Source organism: Meriones unguiculatus, chromosome 3 (genome assembly GCF_030254825.1).
Source record: "Meriones unguiculatus strain TT.TT164.6M chromosome 3, Bangor_MerUng_6.1, whole genome shotgun sequence".
Classification (NCBI taxonomy): Eukaryota; Metazoa; Chordata; class Mammalia; order Rodentia; family Muridae; genus Meriones; species Meriones unguiculatus.
The window spans coordinates 19,874,866-19,896,034 of record NC_083351.1 but is presented as its reverse complement, the minus strand read 5'-3'; the positions used below and the strand labels follow the sequence as shown (position 1 = coordinate 19,896,034).

Here is a 21,169-nt window from a genome sequence, read left to right as displayed (position 1 = left end):
TGTGCCATCATTTCTGGTTTATGCCAGGCTGGGGACCAAACCAAGGGTTTCATGTATGCTAAGCAAGCACTCTCCAAAGTGAGGGGGATCATTGGCTCTGACAGAAGCTGTTGCTCCAAAAACCATTCTGAACACAAGACCAGATGTCCTTCGACTCCCTGGCAGGCCTCTCACTCTGGGGCTCTGAGCCCGCACAATCACTCAGGGCAGATACCTTGGCTAGAGGGCAAGGTATAGCGACAGTCAGGTTGCTTCTGTGCCTTCCTATTGAAACAGTCCCTGGAGGAAAAGGAGGGCACCGCCTGCTTCCAGCACGGCTCCCTGGCACCAGGCAGAGGACTCATTCCTGGAGAGTGGCCCCTGGCACTAACCAGACCTGTGCTCCTGCCACAACAGTGCCCTTTGCTGAGTCTCTGGCTCTCAGTGCCCAGTGCCAGGCTGGTAACCCTCCACATACTTCACCACCAGAGAAACTGCTCTAGCAGCCCCAGCCCCTCTGTGCCCAGCAGGCCTTCCAGGAGTGGGGGCCCCGGGTGGGTCAGGGCGCTGGCTCTACTCACCCTTTGCGGATGATGACGATGATGGCCCCCAGGAGGAGAATGAGGACAGCGAGGCCACCTGCACAGATGCCCAGGATGAGCCCCATCTCCTCCGACCTCTGGGACACTTCGAGGGGTCGCTTGCTCTCCTTGCAAGCAGCTGGGGGGGACAAACAGGACGGAGGGCCAAAGGGTCAGAGACCACCCAGGCCGGATCTGAGTGCCGAGGCACAGAACAGACTGTACAGACACAAACGTACCCAGGCAATGCCCATCTGCTCAGCCGGATGTGTTATCTCTTTCCCCCACATCTCAGCCAATAGCCCTGCCGTCATATTCCAGGTCAGTCTCCCTCAGCCTGCTCCTCTATGGAGCCTCCCCAGACCTTCAGAGAACACTTGGGGCCTTCACACACCTACCCTCTTGCCCTCATGCCAGGTGACCGAGGGAGGGGAAAGTACCTCTGCCACAGGCGACCCATCCCAGGATGTAACCAACCACATTCCACGTCTAGAAGAGGGACTCACACCACAGCCTCCCTGCCTGTCACCCTCAAGATGCAAGCACAATGGCTCTCTCTCTCCACAGGCTGGTCCCTGTATGTCAGGGTCCCTTCTGTCGCTATGGGGAGTGTAAAAGCTAGGAAAGGCTGACTGTTGTCCAGCTTGAGAGAAAAAGCCCCTGAAGTGGGCACCAGGCGGCTAAAGACGGGAAGCCCTTCCTGCCTGGGCCTGGGCAGGGCTGAAGGACACACAGCGGACTCACCTTTCCTGGCAATGCGGATGCAGTTCAGCCGGGTTTCCTGGAAGTGCAGATGAAAGAGCTCAGAGACGCAAAAACCACCCTCCACAGACCAGGGCCCCCCAATAAGGACAGATTGCATTTAGTCAGGGCTCCCATGTCAGGTGCCAACTGTTAACTAAGGACACTGCCTAGAGCAGTGTCTTAAAACCAATGAGACCTGAGAACACAAAAACAGCATGGGAAGCAGGGGGTAGAGCTCAGACATGAGGGGCAGGAACTAGATCCAGGGGTCTGCTGGAAAAGAGAGAGAGAGAGAGAGAGAGAGAGAGAGAGAGAGAGAGGGAGGGAGGGAGGGAAGAGGGAGAGAGGGAGGGAGGGAGGGAGGGAGGAAGGAAGGAAGGAAGGAAGGAAGGAAGGAAGGAAGGAAGGAAGGAAAGAAAGAAAGAAAGAAAGAAAGAAAGAAAGAAAGAAAGAAAGAAAGAAAGAAAGAAAGAAAAGGAGAAGCCAGCACTGAGGAGCCTGATGCCCAGAGAATAGGGGAACCCAGGGAAAAGAGAGTCTGGTTTGGGATGGGGCCTAGGCCTCTAGAGGTAGACTCCGTTGGGAAGAAGTATCTGAGAGAAAGCAGGGCCTCAGGAAGCAAGGGTGTTGGGGCATCTGTGGAAAGAAGTCTGGGACCAGGAGGGCGAGGCTCAAGGAAAGGGAGTTAGGTGTGGAGGAGTCTAGGACCAGGTCTCAGGCCTCTGGTAATTCTCTCCAGAGGCTCCCTGCCCTACCACCCACCACCCCAGCCTGCACCACCAGGACCCAGCCAGTCCCTCACCCCTTTCAAGTGGCTTGCTGCCTGGAAGTAGATGAGGTAGGCCTTCCTGGGCTCCAGCGGTGGGTTCCAGAAGCCACGATAGGTCTGGTTGTCACCCACAGTGAACGGCATGGCCTCAAGCAGGCTGCTGGCGGCCAGTTCAGCCCCAAAGTAGTGCACCAGGCCTCGAGCTAGTGCCGTCTCAAAGGTCAGAGGTACTGAGAAGCAGTCCTGACCTCCTGGCTCCCGCCGCAACCGCCGTGGCCGCTCCTCCTCCACGACCACCTGGTACACACTGGACAGGGAGGAGACAGTAAAAGGCTTTAACTCTGCCTCTTCCTAGACCAGCAAGTCACGGATTCTCCCAAACCTCAGCTCCCTCCTCTGTAAGACGGGAGTGACCCAGGGTGCAGACAGAAAGGACGCTTAGCTAGTGAGGGTCTATTGTCATTGCTGCCACCAGCTGTAGCCCTGCTAGGTGACACTGAACCCTAAGGCCTCACCAAGGAGCCCTCTTATGTGTGACACAGGATCTGGGACACGGAAACAACTAAAGACTCTTTCCAGGGCCTGGAGAGATGGCTCAGTGGTTAAGAGCACAGTCTGTTCTTCCAAAGGACCTGGGTTCAATTCCCAGCAACCACGTGGAGGCTCACAACTCTCTGTAGCCTCAGTTCCCAGGGATCTGACACCCTCACACCAATGCACATAAAATAAAATTTTTAAAAAAAGTAACGAATGAGTAAGGTCACGTGAGGAGTCCTGTGCTGGTACTGAGGGATCTAGGCCTTCTGAAACTAAATGTCCCTAGCAGGAAAGAGACTATCTCTAAGCAAACAGCCATATCCTGGTGCTACTGTCTAGAGGCTTCTCAATCCCAAAACAGCCCTGTCTACAAATTGGAGCCCACTGTGCCCCATAGGGCCTTTGCTGCCTGACTTGGATCTCTATTCCTGACAGCTGTGGTTCTGCTTATTTTAGCACCTCGCTGAAGGGGCTCTGGCTATGGTCTCCTCCAGTCCACCGTGGAACTCAGCCAGAGTGAATGTGTGTGGTTTGAGGTGCTTAAATATTTCCCACCAGCCCCCCTGACAGCTCAGCCTGTGACACCCGCCTATATACCCCGCCTGACAACCTCTGCTCTGGGAAGCAGGAAAGCCCTTGCCTTCCCTCCAGCTTCTGGTACACGGGGTCACTGCCTGTCACAAAATCGCTACAAACACCAGCCCGGCTCCCTCTCAGCCCTGTGCCCCCAGGCTAGGGTCAAGCCTCCTCCCACCTCCAGGGCTCCCAGGAGGAAACAATAATTCACATTAGCCCAAGCTGGAATGGTGTCTAAGGAAATGAAGCCTCAGGGAAATAAGGTCCGGCGCCAGGGTCACCGGTCCAGCATGTTCCATCTCCCTGTTCCCATCTAACTTGGTCAGTCCAGCTCCCAGAATCCCTTGAGAGGACACTGAGGGAGAAGTCTCCCGAGTCCTTCCTGTTGATGCCACACAAGGACCCGGAGGCTTCAGCAAAGAACATGGCATTGCAGGGCCTGAGAGTCCATTCAAGGCAGGCTGTTATGGCAAATCAGAGAGAGACCCAGCAGGTGAGGAAGAGAAGGTAAAGGACAGGACGAGAAGGCGAAGGAAGTGCCTAGGGCACGTGACAATCTAACCACCTTCACGGGACAGCTACCAGTCCCCACTAAAGGAAGATCCAAGGGGCAGAGAGGCTCTATGACTTCCAAAATCACACCCACCCTCATCTCCATGATTGGGCTCACACACTGCCCATCTGTATTCTAGCAAGCGGCTGTGCACATGCGCGCGCACACACAGCAGAGGCGTCTGTTGTAACACTGGTAATCTAGAGACCTTCTAGAGAGGAGGGAGCAGAAAAGCTATGTTAGGCCATCCCCATGGAGATGGCTTTATCTGGCTGTCTATCTAGTCTTCTAGAATGCCCTTCCCTGTGTCCCCAGGAACAGAACCAGCTAGAAAATACAAGGCCCCAAGTTTTCACTTCTCCTAAAAGTCTAATGAACCACTCTGGTGAGGCCTACACCATCCCTTCTCCAAACAGGCACTGTCCGGGAAACCCATGAGAGTTCCCAGCAGAGACCTGTGATCTTGGCTGGAAGTGAGTGGCTTCGAGCTTTCCACTGCCCAGAATCATGAAGCAGCCTCCTCAGCTCTGAGCCCAGACAGGAAAAGGGGTAACCAGAGAGCTGGCCAGATCAGAGGAGAGGCCTGTGGCCTACCCTCTCCACACAGGCTGTCCCACCTGATGGGTGCTCCTCGGCCCTGGGCCGGCCTCAGCAGCACAGTGATGGTGTTCTCAGACTCGCCCAGGGGTGACGGCATGTCAGCATAATCAAAGCTGGGAGCTGAGAAAAGACGGGGACACACACATGGCGCCAGAAAGACCAGACTTTCACCAACGCCCCCCCAACCCCACCTCCAGACTTAACATCATGTTCCCTTGATCTAAGCTTCCCTGGGCCCTGATTGTAGGCTCTGACCTCTGACCTCAACTCTGAATCCACCCACCATAGTCTCCTGACCTGACTCCTGACTTCAGCCTTTAAATGGTTCGTTTGTCTCAGCAAGGTCCTCTGTACCCACACTAGCGGCTTCTGCCCTTCAATATCCTTGGCGCCTGGGTCCCCTCCGGAGGATGCTCACCCGAGATGTTGGTGGTAATCTCGGTGAGAGCCGCCTGGCCGAAGCCCTTGCTGGTCCGAGCACGCACGGAGAACAGGTAAGTGGTTCCGGGGTGCAGGTTGGAGAAGACGTGGTAGGTCTCATTTCGAAGTTTGGAGATGGTGCGTCGAGGGCCGGGCACGTTCACTGCCGGGTCTGAGGACTCAATGCTTTGGTAGCTGATCTGGGGGGCAGGGGGGGCAGGTAGGTGGCACAGGCCAGCGGCGGATGACACTATTCCAGGAGCCTCATGCACCCGCTATATTCCATGGAAACTGGAACTGCACCGGGCAGACCCCTACCCTGCTCAGAACTCGGAGCATAGACTCTGAGGCCCACCTCTGTCCTCCCATGTGTGTCCTTCTGCATCACAGCACAGGAAGAAACTCTCACCTCCCACCTCCCACCTCCCACCTCCCACCTGGGCCCCTGTTCACCTCATACTGAGTGATGAGGCCATTGGGTTCCTGGGGCTCCTCCCACTTGAGAAAGATCATGTCCTCCAGCGGAGTGAAGGTTAGGGACTCGGCTGCGATCCCACCAGGCACTGGGAGGGAAGGGCGGAGGCAGAGGAAAACGGGTTTTGGCTCCAGACACCGGAGTTCATGCTTCAGCCTCGCCTCTCCCTAGCTGCCCTGCATGGGCTGTTTGTTCAACCTCCCTAAGCCTCGGTTTCTGCATCTATGGAACCAACATGACACAGCCCCTCTCTCACCGGAACTAAATAATGTGAGGTACGCAAGGTTCAAAGCTCACATGGCCCATTCCACGGGGTGGAGGGGGGAGGGGCGTGCAACGGATCCCTCCCACTTTCATGGGCAAGCAGGTTCCATTCAGGCTCCTGCTCCAGCTGGTAGCTTTCAAGAAATGTGGATATTTACCAGAAAGAGGAAAACAACTAGCAATAGGGGGTCAGGATCATGGGTGGAGATGTTTTCCTGTCTAAAGAGATCTTAATTACATAAACAATCTCAATGAGACTGAAGAAATTTAACAGCACCGACAATTACATCATACACACATGCTATGAAAATTTCCACACGGGCACTGTGAGGCACAGTTCTGTTTAGTTTGGGCTGCAGTAAACAGCAGTAAACAACAAGCGCAGTGGGGCGGGTGGAGGACAGACAGCTTCTGATCGGAAAACTTCTGACCGGAAAACACTTTGGTAAGCCTTTGTGAGGAACCGGAGGTTATCGGGCAGGGGCAGTGGGAAGAATCAGGGAAAACTAGACTAAAGAGTCCAGTGGGTAAAGCACAGGGACCTGGATTTGGATCACCAACATCTGAGCAAAAGCCAGGCACTCAGTTATGCATCTAAAACCCAGCACTGGAGGGTTAGGGGACAGAGACAAGTGGATTTCTTGGGGGCTCCGTGGCCAGCCAACAGAGCTGAGACAAGGCGATCCAGGCTCAGCGGGACCTTGTCTCAAAAAAAGAAAGTGAGGAGCAATAGAGGAAGACACTCACCATCACAACCTCTGGCCTACTCACACACACACACACACACACACACACAATGGAGGGAGTGAGCACCCATACCCCCGCCAGAAAAAAAAAAAAAAAGAAAAGAAAAAAAGAAACAGTGAAAGCTATGCATTCAGTTAAAGCAAGATTTTCTCAACGTCATTCTCCACCCACTCAAACAGTTAAAAAAAAAAAAAGGCAATTCTAAGGTTCAGTAAGGTCACGGAACCACAAAAGTTTCATTCAGTGCTAGTGGCATATAAAAATGGCACAATCACAACCAATGGAAAACTGTCTAGCTAAATCTATGAAAGATAAGCACACACCCTTGCAACCTAGCCATTCTCTTCCTACACACACCCACACGACCCATGAATACCTACCGAAAATAATCTACCCAGACTTTCTTCAAAGCATGGTTCAAAGTAACCCCAGATCGGAACCCACCCGGGTACTCGCCAGCAGTTAACAGAAAGTAAATGTGGAGGATTCGTTCCTAGAATGAACCACAGCGCTGAGGACGCATTCCCTGGGACCATGCGAGCGACGGTCAGATCTCACATCTACGGTACGATTCTGCTTACGCAAAGCCCAGAACCGAGAAACAATTAATACATAATGTTATCCGGCAGGATAATGGTCGCCCTTGGGAAGTGGTGGATGGAGGGAAGTAAGTGGTCTCCTGGGTGCTGCTGGTGATGATACTTCTTCATTTGCATGTGAGTCTCCTGACGTGTCTAGTCTGTGGGAACTTCTTGGGCTGACCGCTTAGGATAAGCACCCTAATGGAATAGGGTGGCCTGACCACAGCCCCGGGGACCAACTGACGTGCAGAGATGGTAGGGATAAAGCAGTGTGGTGTCTAACTACAGGCTGTGTGTGCAAAGCTTTGGGGCAATCCCAGCCATTGCTTGTTCCTGCCCGAGAAAATCTTCAGTGTGTATGCACATGCCAGAGGTGAGTGGTGTCTGGGGGAAGCCAGTGAGGTGGGCCGAATTTTCTATGGGCTACTGCTATATAGAGAACATGCAGGGGCTGGAGGGATGGCTCAGTGGTTAGGGGCGCTGACTGCTCTTTCAGAGGACCTGTGTTCAACTCTCAGTGCCCACAGGGCAGCTCATAACTGCCTGTAAGTCTTGTTCCAGGCGATCCAATGCCCTCACACGGATACACATGCAGGCAAAACACCAATGTTATAAAATACCAATAAATTAATTATTTTTAAAAGGAGAATACGCATTTATATGTGCAGATGATATTACACACGGAATAGAAAACTGCACACATAGGCCACAGGAAAACCTACGAGCCAATCCTCGCACAGGTTCCTGGGAATCTGCACGAGCTCAGAGAAGGCTGTGGGCATATGCTGGTGTTAGAGTGAAGCTGCCAGAGGTGGCCGGTCTGCCGGCGTGGTGGCGTGGACCCGTAAGCCCAGCAGCTGGGAAACAGAAGCAGAAAGGCCACCATAAATTCGAGGGTAACATGCCCTGCTGGTGAGACTGCCGAAAAAACCAAACAAGACAAATAAACAACAACAACAAAAAAAAAACATAAAAATAAGTTACTCGGGGTGGGAGCGAAGTTGAGGGTAAAGCATACGCTGGGCGTGCGCGAGGCCATGGGTTCAGCCTCCAGCTCTGAAGCAAAACAACAAGACCAGCATTAGGCCCCGCCCTGCCCTGCCCTGCCAATCACAGGCTGGCTACGTGAGCTCACCTGGCGTGTAGGACCCGAAACAGCAACCTGCCGCACAGGGTGGTCATGGGGGCTGTACGCATTCACACATGGAGCCCATCCATACGGGCATCCGATGTGGAGCAGGCCAGTAAACTCAGACAGTGTGACATTCAGAGTACACTGCGCCCAGCACTGGCAGGATGAGACGCAGGGGACACCTACCAAGATTTAAACCACTTGCTGGGCCACAGAGCAAGGGTCACATCTGAAAAGACTAAATTTAGAATTCCTACTCTGACCACGGTGGACGAAGCCAGAAATTAATAACAAGAAGATAATTAATTAGAAGTTCTCCTTGGTGGACTCGGGTTGGGTCTCAATAGTACGGTTCTGGCCTTGCATGCATAAAGCCCAGGTATCGGTCTCAATCCCCAGCAACACAAACACGCACACTCGCACACGCACACAAGTTCTAAGTGCTTGGAAATTAGGCAAACTGGCCAGCTGGTGGTGGCACATGTATTAACTCCAGCTCTCAAGAGGCAGAGGCAGAGGCAGGTGGATAGATTTTTGACATTGAGGCCAGTCTGGTCTAAAGAGTGAGTTCCAGGGCAGCCGGGGCTACACAGAGAAACCCTGTCTTGAACAAAAGCTCCCCCCCTACACACAACTCTGCTTCCCCACAGGCCTGCTTCCCCAGAGGCCTGTGGGACACCAGGTAACCCCCCCCCCCCCGCAACCAGCTGCCCACCAACTCCCCGAAAAGCACAGCAGCAAACAGCGCCCCATTCCAAAAAAAAAAAAGGCAGCCTGCAGAATGGAAAAAGAGCTTCACCAATCCTATATCCGACCAAGGGCTGATACCCAAAATACATAAAGACCTCAAGACACTAGACATCAACAAATCAAATAACTCAATTTAAAAATGGGGTACAGATCTAAAGAAGGAATTCACAATAGAGGAATCTCTAAAGGCCAAGAAGCACTTAAAGAAATGTTCAAAATCCTTAGTCATCAAGGAAATGCAAATGAAAACAGCTATGAGATTCCATCTTACACCCATCAGAATGGCCAAGATCAAAAACTCAAGTGACAGCACATTTTGGCAAGGATGTGGAGCAAGGAGAACACTCCTCCTTTGCTGGTGGGAGTGCCAACTTATACAACCACTTTGGTAATCAATTTGGCACTTTCTCAGAAAATTGGGAATAGTTCTACCTCAAGACCCAGCTATACCACTCCTGGGCATATTCCCAAAACATGCTCTACCATACCACAAGGACACTTGCTCAACTCTTTTCACAGAAGCTTTATTCATAATAGCCAGAAACTGCGTGAGGAACCTAGATGTTCCTCGACCAAAGAATAGATAAAGAAAATGTAGAACATTTACACAATGGAATATTACTCATCTACTAAAGACAATGACGTCATGAAACTTGTAAGCAAATGGATGGAACTAGAAAATATCATCCTGAGTGAGGTAACCCAGACCCAGAAAAGATACACGTGGTATTTACTTACTTATAAGTGGATAATAGACAGAAAGTACGGGATAACCATGCTACAATCCACAGACCCAAAGAAGCTAAATAACAGGGAGGGCCTGGAGTGGGGGTGGGGGTGAACTTGATTTTCACTGAGAAGGGGAAACAGAATAGACATGGGTGGGGGTGGATGGAGGAAGGGAACCGGGTGGGGAGAGGAGAAGAAGGGATCAAGTGGAGGGGAGGATGGAGGGAGAGGGGACAGGGAGAGAGCTGTAACCAGAAAAGCCTTCCAGTAGAGGGACTGGAACACCAACCCAGCCACAAAACCTCAGACCCACAATTCGTCCTTCCAACAAGATATACAGGGGTAGAGATGGAGCAGAAATTGAGGGAATGACCAAGCAATGACTGGCCCAGCTTGAGACCCATGCCATAAAGGAGAGCCTGCCCCTGACACTGTTAATGATATGCTGCTATACTTCCAACAGGCACCTGGCATCAAACTGTCATCTGATGGAAACAGATGCAGAGACCCACAGCCAAACATCATGCAGGGTGTGGAGAATTCCACAGAAGAGGGGGATAAAGGATTGAAGAAGCCAGAGAGGCCAAGGACACCACAAGAAAACACACAGAACCAATCAACCTGGTCACAAAGGGGCCCACAGAGACTGAACCACCAAACAGAGAGCACACATGAGACAGACCTAGGCCCTCGGCACATATGTAACAGTTGTTGTGGGGTCGGTCCCCATGTGGGACTCCTAACAGCAGGAGCAGGAGCTGGAGCTGACTTTGATGCCCACCTTGGGATCCCTTTTCCCTAACTGGGCTGCCTTGCCTAGCCCTGGGAGGAAATATGCTTAGTCCTACTGCGATTTGATATGCCAAGACTGGCTAATATCCATGGAAGGGCTCCCTTTTTTCTGAGCCTCTTCTGAGGAGAAAGGTAGGATGAGAGGATGACAGGAAGGTGAGGTGAGAGGGAGGAACTGAGAGGAGAGGAGGGAGGGAAAGCTTGCAATTGGGATGTAAAGTGAATACATTAATTTTTCTAAAAGCCATCCCCCCCCCAAAAAAAAGAGAAAGAAAGAAATTAAGCAAAGTAATTCTAAATGACTTTTGAGTCAAACAGGGAATTATTACAGCAGTTAGAAAATGTTTTAAACTGAAAGGTAATGAAGACAATGTATCAAAACTTATGGGTAAGCTGAAGACAGAGCCCTGTGCTGCAAAACACCTGTTATCATGTACAAGTCTGGGGTCAAGCCCCAACCTGGACCACAGCAAACATGACTGGATGCAGCCAGAGCAGAGCATAAAGAAAAACATACAGCTTTAAGTGCATGCGTTAGAAATTAGGTTCAGGGGGGCCGGAGAGATGGCTCAGAGGTTAAGAGCACCAGCTGCTCTTTCAAAGGTCCTGAGTTCAATTCCCAGCAAGCCACATGGTGGCTCATAACCATCTATAGTGAGATCTGGTGCCCTCTGCTGGCTCACATGCAGGCAGAACACTGAATACATACTAAATCTAAAAAAATAAAAAGAAAAAGAAAAAGAAATTAGGCTCGAACCAGCCAAGCATGGTGGAGGCTGAACACGCCCAGCACTGAGGAGGCTGAAGAGAAACGATTAGAGGCCAGCCTCTGCTACACAGCAAGGCCATGTTAGAAGAGGGGAGAACGGTGGAATAAAGGCTCAAAAAGCTAAAAGTGGGACTGGAGAGATGGCTCAATTGGTGAAAGTGCTTGCTATGCAAACACAAGGATCCAAGTTCTATGCAGAGCACCCATGTAAAAGCCAGGCATGGTTTTTACATGTGAAACCCCAGTGCTCAGGGAAGGGGGTCAGAGATGAAAGGATCCCTGAAACCTGCTGACCAGCCGGTCTAGACTACTGGTAAGGTCCTGGGTCAGTGAGAGGCTGTCTCAAAAGAAAGAAAAAAAAAAAAAAGCGAAAGTGACCGAACATATATCCAAATCTATTTCACAAGTGAAAACTGTTATTAAAAACCTTGCTATGAGGACCATTCCTGGTCCAAATCCTGCTGCTGAGTTCTCCCTCAAGGGAGAAATTACACTAACCTAAGAACCTACCGTCTCCGAGAATGAGTTAGGGCCACCACTGCCTTCCCAGAGTTTCCTGCGTGAATCTGAGCGTTGATCCCGGGCACCGGAGGCACCCGGGGCTCTGGGAATCCAGCCGGCACACTCACCATCTTCGTCTGTCTGGAAGGTGACCTCCTTGCCCTCCTTGCGCCCCTCCGGGTTGGTGAGGATCAGCCGCACGTGGACATTCCTGAATGGCAACAGATTCTTGATGGTGTAGCGGCTGGCACCCCGCTCCATCTTCACACACTCCCGGATGGTCTGATTGTGGCTGCCGCCCAGGGTGTAGTGATAGCACAGGGTCACAGCGTAGGTGTGGCAACGCGTCACGTTGTAGCCCAGGGGCTCCCACTGCAGGGTGAGCTGACGAGCCTGGATCTCAGCAAAAGCCAGGCCTTTGGGGGCCCTCATGGGCTCTGGAGACATAGGAAGCAGGGAGAAGGTTGAGGAAAAGGGAAGAGAAAAAGAAGGAGAGGAAGAAAGCATTAATCAGCTGCCAGAAATCATTCCTCCTCTGCCTTGAGGAACCCCTGGCACCCTCAGAACTGAACAGGCCGTAACACTGCATGCTCTCGAGCAAGTGAGACACGTCGGAAGCTTGGCTCTGTCACCTACAGCCGGCAATCGCTGCCTGAGTGATTCCACCCCTCTCAGCCTTGGTTTCCTGAACTTCGGAATGAAAGGACATAAATCTGGATCCCCAGCACCCACACAGAAGCAAGTCTCCCTCAGAGGACGGCTAGACCACACCGTGCCTGTCACGGTGACACAAGTGAGCCAGGCATGGCCAAGAGTAACACACCACAACCCTCACAAAACAAAAGCTACTGGGCCGGACAGAAGGCTCGGTGGGATAAAGACATTTGGCCACCCCCAATGACCTGAGTTCAATTCCTGAGACCTGTGTTGTAGAGGAAAAGAAATAACTCTGTGTAGGTGTCCTTTGACCTCCACATTCACAGTGTGTCCACACACACACACACACACACACTACAGATAGACAGACAGACAGACAGACAGATAGATATTGCCAGCATGGCGGCACATGCCTATAATTCCAGCACTCAGGAGGTCAGCCCAGGCTGCATAGTGAGACCCTGTCTCAAAACAAAAAGGTGTGCTCTATACAGCACAATTTACCTCCTGGTTAACATCCTGAACAACACTGGGCCACTCAGAAACAACCTGTTGCTACATTTTCTTCGTTTACTAATTCTGAACTTGGTGTAAAACCATTTATAGTAACATATGGAGAATTACAGTAACAGTAAACCTGGATGATGGAGGAAGCCGTGACAGCAAAGGGTACAATATGACAGAGAATGTTTGGACAGCAGAAACAGACATCCATGCCGCTATGCCCGAGGTAGGGCTCTACAGGTAAAGTACAAATTCAGTGGTGAGCTCCCCAGCTGCCAAAGCCACAGGAAAACGCAATGTGCCGCCGATGCACTGATAATGCCAGCAGTTAATATTTAGGGGATTCTGGAAGTGTCCAGCATCTTTCTAAGGGCTTTTAAAAAATGTCTTATCTCATTTAATCTTGTTGAACCCCAATGAGACAGGGGCTGTCATTGACCCTGCTATACAAATGAGAAAGCAGAGAGCTTTTGCTTAGGTGAGGAGTCCACAGTCACAAAATCAAGGGGTGAAGCTAGGATCTAAATCCAATCAGGCTGGCGCCAGAATCCATACTCTGACCTGCCGCTGCCCTGGTCCCCGGGGCACACTCATGCCTTGAAGAGACACAGCTACTCCAACAGGAGAGAGAGACCGGCTATGTTACCAAGTCTCTTAATGGCTCCACATGCCAAAATACATCCCCCATTTGGAAACAGAGACACGGATGAGCTGGAGAGACAGCTCTGTAGGCAAAAATGCTTGCTTTGCAAGGGTGGGGCCCGAGTTCAATTCCCAGAGTCCACATCAAAATGGAGGTGGTAATGTGTGCTTGTAATCCCAGCACCTAGGAGGCAGAAGCAGACAGATCCTTGGGATTCAATGGACGGCCAGCCTGGCTTATCTGAGGGGTTCTAGGGCAGTGAAAGACCCTGTCTCGAAAATGCAAGGCGGGGCCTGAGGACACACAAGGTAGAAGGAACGAACTGCCTCCTGCATTGTCCTCTGACCTCCATACATGTACTGTGGTACATGTACACACACACACATACAAACACATGCACACATACAAACACATGCACACACACGCACACTCGCCTACACGCAGTTTCCAAAGTGAAACCAGGAGGTGACAGGGCTCAGCCCACATCTCTGCATCTACCTTGGCCAGCCTATGGTCTTAATCAAACCTCAGAGAGGAAAGAAGCCAAGATGCCTCCAAGGATCCTTTATCCCTCACAACCTGATTGGAGGACATTCAAATCTATGTCTCAAAAGTTCTCTGAGCACCTTGCTTCAAAGTGTCACGTCAGAGACCTCAAGACCCCATTGTGAGCGGCTGCAAAGACACTGTGACTTTACCCGTTGCGAAGATTCAGGGAGGACCCTAGGGATCCTTCCTTGTCCTTGACAATCTACTCAGCACCCCCCTTATAAGAGATACATCTGAAAACATAAGTTCACACTCTCCCAACACAGGAGTGCATGGGTGACAATTGTCGGCCTACCTCTGAGCACAGCAAGCTCCTGACCCTACCCAGCCTTCATTTCTTCCCTAGCCTGGGCAAGAGGCAAGTCTTTGGCCCCTATGGGGCCATCAGAGAGAGAAGTTTCAGATTTCAGAACCTGCTGACAAGACCTATGTCTTGACCAGCGCCCTGCTCCCCAAAAGCAGAACACACCCAAGTCCCATCCCCCACGGACACTAATGACTGGCTGCTGCCCCTCACTACCATGCCATGAAGGATGCCGGCTGCTGGTCTAGTTGCCATATGTGGGATCTCTCCCCTTTCTGAGAAGCCCACAGGGGTTCGGGTGGGTCTGGCTTGACCCATCGTTCTTCTGTGTTTTGGGTGTGACACTGTGTGCTCACCTGCCGTTGCCTTGGTCACTGCTCTCCAGCTCTGGGCTGGCCTGTGTGCACTGTACCAGGGTGTCCACAGGGGCCAATACACCACCCTTTCTTTTTTTTTTTTTTTTTTTTTTTTTTTTGTTTTTGAGAGTTTTTGTTTTTGTTGCTGCTTCATAACGGTAATTTTGCTACTGTTAAGAATCGTAATGTAAATATCTCCATTTCCCGGTGGTCTTAGGTGACCCCTGTTGAAAGGGCCGTTCAACCTCCTAACCCACAGGTTGAGAACCGTTTGCTTAGGGGATCCAGACTCCAAGGTTATCCTCAGGTATGTAGCTAGCTGGGGGTTAGCTTAGGCTATATGAGCTCATGCCTCAAAAGGAACAACAGCAAAAGAGAGGGAACACAAACATCACATGGGACATGGCAAACCAGAGCGCCCAGCCAAAAGTGATCAATAAGGTAACGCGTGCGCCCAAGTGAGACTTCTGCAGCAATGTGAATTAGCAGAAAGCACGCCGCAAAGCAATAACACGTCAGGGCCCTTCCTCTAATCACTCCTGACGGCTTACCCCAAAGAATACAATTCAAGAAAATAAAAAGAACAGTAAGCATTTAATTTTTCCAGTGTAGTATTATAATAATAAGGATATAGAAACAAACAGCCCAGCAATCAGGGGACACTGGGTAGATATCTGCAGGCAATAACATAATTATAAGCAGTGGCGCACATGGACCAGCACTGAGCAAAACGAAGCAGCATCCTGGAGCGTCTGCTCCATCCCAATGACAAGCGTGTGAAAATGTGCACCGAAGACATATGGGCAGAGACTGGAACAAGACAGAAAAATTAAGGCAGCTGTTGAGCTAGGACGGTATGATTCAGAGGGCTTTTTTTTTTAAACCTTTTCCTGGTGCAATGTTATTGTTTTTACAGTAAATAATAGAGTGGAGGGAATTGTAGGCCCGCAGAGCCTGACAACACAGCTGCCCAAGAGCAAAACAACCCCAGGCCAGGCTCCAGGGTGGTAATAACAAGAAAGAGAAGCCTGTGATTAGGAGGGATGGGTGGGAGGTCTTGGTTTCGAGTCTACCCACCTGGCCCCTACCCCATCGCCACCCTGGCTAGCCTAAGGCAAGTGTTTCTCTGTGCCTGACACCAGCGCGCACTTGGCCAGAAGCAGGGGCAGCGACAGAGCTGCCCCTATCTGTCATCACTCATTGGCACTCATTGGCGATCAAGAGGTCCCAGCTGCGGTGGTTCGTGTGGCTTCTCACTCTGATAGGATGTGGGATAGCCTGGGAGGGGCGTCTCTGGGCGTACCTGTGGGGGATTTTCTTGATGAAGTTAACTGAGGTGGGAAGAATCACCTTAGCCGTGGGTGGATCCCAGACTGAGGAGCCGTGGAACCGAGCGCGTGCCTCCCGTATCCTACTCTCCCTGACTGTGCCCCGGATGTGGCCGGCTGCTTCATGCTCCTGCTGTCCTGACCTTCCCTCCCCACCCCACCCCGCCCCCTCGCGCAAGCGCATGTGCCACGATGGACTATACCCTCAAACTAACTGTGAGCCAAAATAAACCCTTCCTCAGGCTGTTTGTCTCAGGATATTTATTGACAGCAACAGGAAAGTAGCTAAGACGCCAACTCTGCCTCTGGCTCTGCTGTGGACCTCAGTACAGACATGGTCAAGTGACCGAATCTCTAAATCTTAGTTGATTCACCTGTAAAATGTGAATGATCGAAAGTTATGACTTGGGTAATAGTCTCGGGTCATGAGGAATTAAGTCAGGCTGTACAGGTCAATAGCTCCTAACCATAAAGAATGGCTCAACCCCAGCCAGATCATTCAGCTCCAGCGGCAGAAACAATACGCACAGGTATCAAAACAACCCTCTCTGCTCCCAGTCAGACCACAAAAAATAGCTGTAACTTCCTGGTAACTGACTGAGTGTGTGTGTCTGTGTCTGTGTGTGTGCGTGTGTGTGTATACATACATGCCTGAGTCTTCTGCTTCCACTCAACGCCCCCACACAGTGATCACAGGCACACACAGTACTGCACTCATCATTTCTAAGTAGTTGACAGCAATCACGTTATTGACTGAGCCATTTCCCCAACCCCACATCCCAGGTTCTTGACCCACTGTCTGATTGCAAGCAAGTCCCTTCTCCATCTGGGTTTCAGTGTCCCCATCTGCACACTCAGGAGAGCACAACAGGGATTTCCATGTGCCTCAAGCTCGGATCTCTTTTATTCTAAGTGGCAAATAAAAAACGCCATAATGATGACAGCTGCCACTTACAGAGTGCCATGGTTGGCCCATGGTGTGCCCAGGACAGTATTTCACGTGCATGCCATGTTCACCCCTACAATTGCCCAAGTTAACCCAAAACCCTGCAGGACCCCAAGGATCAGCTTCACAAGTCCATCTCCTCATTTACACTCCCCAAAAACCTAAACAGGGGTTTTTCAACCTCAACACCACTGACAGTTTGGATGAAATAACCGTCACTGGACTCACTGGATGGCCGTCCAACCTCTCCTCAACCTCTTAATGCTGGCAGCAGCCAGTATGACAGGCTACATGCCTCCAGACACCACCAAATGCCTCCTCGGGGAGAGGGCTAACATGACAGATGTGGTGCCGCCGCACGGCTTCAAACGCCACCAACGCCATCTCTGCAGGGACGACTTTCAGATTTGTACCAGCAGCCCACATCCTTCCCTTGGCCTCTTGCTCATCCATCCAGCTGCCTGGTGGAGATCGCCAGTGGCACATTTAATGGCATCTCAAAGTCACCGTGTCCAACGCACAGCTCCTGATCTATGACAGCCCCCAGGTTGGCTCCCGCCACCAACTCTGCTGCTATGGGCTCCTTCGCAGTAAGTGACAGCTCCATCCGTCCAGTTACTCAAGCAAAACACCTTGGAGCGCCCTGGCCTCTCTCTTAATTTGTTTCTCCTTCATCCCAGAGCAGATCTATCGGCGGATGCCACTGACTTCAGAACCAACCAGGCTGAGCAGCTTGTCATCACTGTCATGGTGGTCGCTTCCGCTCAGGCCCGACTACCATCTCTGGCTTCAACAGCTGTAGGCACCTCCCCATGGGTCTCCTTCAGGAACCTTTGCCCTCTGTCACAGTTTGTCTCTCTCTTGCTGTGATACACACCGTAACTAAAAGCAGCTTGGGGAAGGAAAAGCTTATTGGCTTCCACTTCCACACCATGGTCCATCAACCAGGAAAGCCAGGGCAGGAGCTCAAGGCAGGAACTGAAGCAGAGGCCCTGGAGGAATACTGCTTGCAGGAGAGCTCTCTCTCTCTCCCCCCTCTCTCTCTTTCCATCTCCCCTTGCTCAGCCTTCTTTCTTATAAGACCTAAGATCACCTGCCTAAAGGTGAGGCTACCCACAGTGCACCGGGCCCTCCCATAGCCATCATGAAACAAGAAGCTGCCCCACAGATCTCCAGAGCAGACCTTCTGAGCACCAGCTGCACACATTCATGCTTGTTCTGCAAGCCCTGCCATCCACTGCCCCAGGTCACTTCACCTCTGAATCTGACATCACAAACTATTTATGCATCCTCTCGTACCGGTCTCCTCCAGGCTCCAGGCCTTTGCACTCAGTGGTCTGCCTGTCCGGACTGTTCCTTCCCAGCTGTCCCTATCCAGCACACCACCTGGAGTAGCCCCTCACCTCCTGCACAACTCTGCTAAAATGCCGCCATCTCAACAAGACAGTCCTTCAGCTTTTTATAAATAGCAACCCTCCACCCCCTCCCCATCCCCCGCCCTGATTTATTCCCTCTCGCACACTTATCACCATCTGACAGACTATATATTCCACGTGTTTACTTATTTATCATCTGCCTCCTTCTGCCAGGACACAAGCTCCCTGCAGAGTCTTAAGAGGACCCAAACGCTGGTGGCCTCTGTCTAGGGTGCAACCATGTCTCCCTAGCAACTGTGACATTACCTGGCACATAATAGACGCTCAATAAGCATCCGTTGCCTGAATCTCTATGCTGCCCCATATGGTAGAGATTCCTGTTGTTTCCACTTATAAAACAAGGAGAATGAAGCTCTCGGTGGGTATGGCGCCCCACCGGACCCCTCAGCTGGAAAGCAATCACCACAGGGACAATGACCCACCACCCAACCATCTCTCTGCCAAAGTCTGGCACTAAACTAGATTTTAGTTGGCACACAAATGCTTTAATAACACTTAAGAATATGGATTGCAGGCTGTCACAATGGCTCAGTAGGTAAAAAATGCTTGCTGTCAAACCTGACAAACTTGAGTTCGATCCCCAGGACCCACGTGGTGGAAGGAGAGAACAGACTCCAGAAGGCTCCTCTCCAGCCTCCACAAGCACACCATGGCAAGCGAGTGCCCAAACAGACACAAACGCTAAATAAATACGTTCACCAAAAAAAAAAACAACTAAAAATTAATTGTAAAAACTGTTTGACTCTTAACCTTAACCTCACACATTATCCAAAACAGACCACAAATGTAAAGATGAAACTATTAGACTTTTAGAGAAAAATAAATAAATAAAAGAAGAAATAGAAAAGGATATTCAAGAGCTAGCTTAGGGCTAGGCAAGGGACTCTTATGATTGACCCCAAACGCGCTGGGCAGCTTGAGAAACACAACTTCATCAAAATTTAAAATGGTTGATCTCCGTCCATGTCAAGACAAGAAGGGGACAAGATCCCTGGAGGCAGAAATACCTACAGATTATGCATCCATTAATACACTAATAATGCACTCTAGATGCATCTGTTACCTAGAATACATAAGAAGTCTCAGCGCTCAATAGGACAAAAAGCAATTCTATTAAGAAATGAGCAATGATATAAACAGGCAATTCACCGAAGAGCACAGGCGGCAGTCATGTGTGGAGAGATGTTCAGCAACACTAGACACTAAAGAAATGCATATCAGGACGATGAGAGGGAGGGCGGTCTCAGCTGTTAGAAGCAACGGCTGCTCTGGCAGAGATCTCAGAGTTCCGTCCCCAGCAGCCACATCAGGTGATTCACACCTGTAACTCCAGACCCAGGGGCAATCCAATGCTCTCTTCTGGCCTTGTCAGGCACCTGCACTCATAAGCGCACATCACGCACAAAACACACACACACACACATACATGCACACACAACTAAAAATAAACATTCTTAAAACTTGTATGGAATATTGTTCCTGATGGCCAAAAAGCATAAACAACCCAAGTATCTGGCCGCTGGCGAATGGACATGTGATACACAAGAGTTCTACGCAACACAACCAAAAGGAATACAGTAATGACAACTCCTTATAGGAGAACAAGGCCAAAAGAAGAAGCCGCCAGCAAAAGACTGCAAACCGTCATACACGGTTCTACTACATATAATATCTACAAAGAGTGAATCAAGAGGGATGGAAAGTGGGCTCATGTTTGCCTCGGGCTTCCGGATTAGTATGACCTTGGTGACTGTTAAACCATGTAAGGGTCCCACCTGGAGTGATGGCGTGTTCCGAAATCAATCATATTAAGAGCTGCGCAGCTCCAGAGAAACTGCAAGCCTCTAGACAGTAAACTTTAATGAGTGACATGTGCAAATGCAGATTATATTGCAATAAACCCCCCAAAAAAATTTTACCCCCAAAAAAAATTTTTTCAAAAGAAGCAATTCCAAAAAGGTTAAATACTGCATGGTGTCATTTATGGAACAGTCTGGAGATGACAGTATTCTAGGACCGAAGGACAGATCTGTGGTTACCAGTGGGGTGGGTGGAGGAAGAGAGAATTGGCTGTGGCTATAGAACAGCAGTGTGAATTGTGTGTAGGGGAACTGACTGCTCAGGGGTCCCACTCTGTAGTACGGACACACCAGCCTGCACAGGTGATAAATTACACAGCGCTAAGGACACATACAGAGGCACACAGACACTGGAAACGGGGGATTCTGTTAAGGTAGCTGTGGAGTCAACAGACGTCAACTTTTTGCTACAGACTTTGCTTACATCGCACCTACTGTTTTTCAGGCGCACATCTGGCTGGGGGCGGAGGGCACAAGTACACCATCACACACATCTGGAGGTCAGAGGACATCTTATGAGAGTGGGCTCTCTCCTTCTGTTGTGTGAGAGTCTCCATGCCATCAGGCTTGGCGGCAAGCACCTTTACCTGCTGAGCCATCTTGCCAGCCCCAGATGTCTGTCTGTCTTTATTGTAAAATTACACTATAGTTGTCCAAAACGTAGCGATCGTGGAAAACATGATAAAGGATGGAGGACCTCTGTTTTCCTTATAACAGCTCATGAATCTACATTGAGAATCTACATTTATCACCAAAAAAAATATTTTTTGCAGAAACAACAGCGCACTGACACCACAGAGAACCCTGCTCTCTGTTTCTCTCCTTATTAGTCTTCCAGGTACAGGTGCATCGTGGGTCCTTACCAACTGCGACTTCATCCTCCCAAACAAGGAAGAGCTGACTTCCAGCTCAATGCTAGGCCCAGGGAATCCAGATAAAATCCATCACAAACAATTTTCGATTGATAGTGTTTAAGAAGATAGAATCTGGCCAATTAAGAGTTCTGGTCCCTTGGGAGGGAAGGTGGGATTGGGAGGGGATGGGGAAGGGGGCTACAGCTGGGATACAAAGTGAATAAACTATAATTA

At 50.6% G+C, this 21,169-nt stretch overlaps 1 protein-coding gene across 10 annotated transcripts in view; it reads right to left on the bottom strand.

Annotated features, from left to right (window-relative positions):
* Ptpru (protein tyrosine phosphatase receptor type U) overlaps positions 1-21,169 on the bottom strand; it is a 79,122-nt gene that overhangs the window by 38,117 nt on the left and 19,836 nt on the right. For all 10 annotated transcript variants that reach the window (XR_009590582.1, XM_060379441.1, XM_060379446.1 and 7 more), the window contains exons 8-14: positions 11,628-11,936; positions 5,213-5,322; positions 4,758-4,959; positions 4,357-4,459; positions 2,107-2,380; positions 1,305-1,341; positions 561-699 (exon numbers count right to left, since the gene is read on the bottom strand). Coding sequence is in view for 9 of the 10 variants with exons in the window: in XM_060379441.1 (XP_060235424.1) it covers positions 561-699; positions 1,305-1,341; positions 2,107-2,380; positions 4,357-4,459; positions 4,758-4,959; positions 5,213-5,322; positions 11,628-11,936 (1,174 nt within the window). In the remaining variant the exon portion in view is untranslated. The remainder of the gene's footprint in view (positions 1-560; positions 700-1,304; positions 1,342-2,106; positions 2,381-4,356; positions 4,460-4,757; positions 4,960-5,212; positions 5,323-11,627; positions 11,937-21,169) is intronic.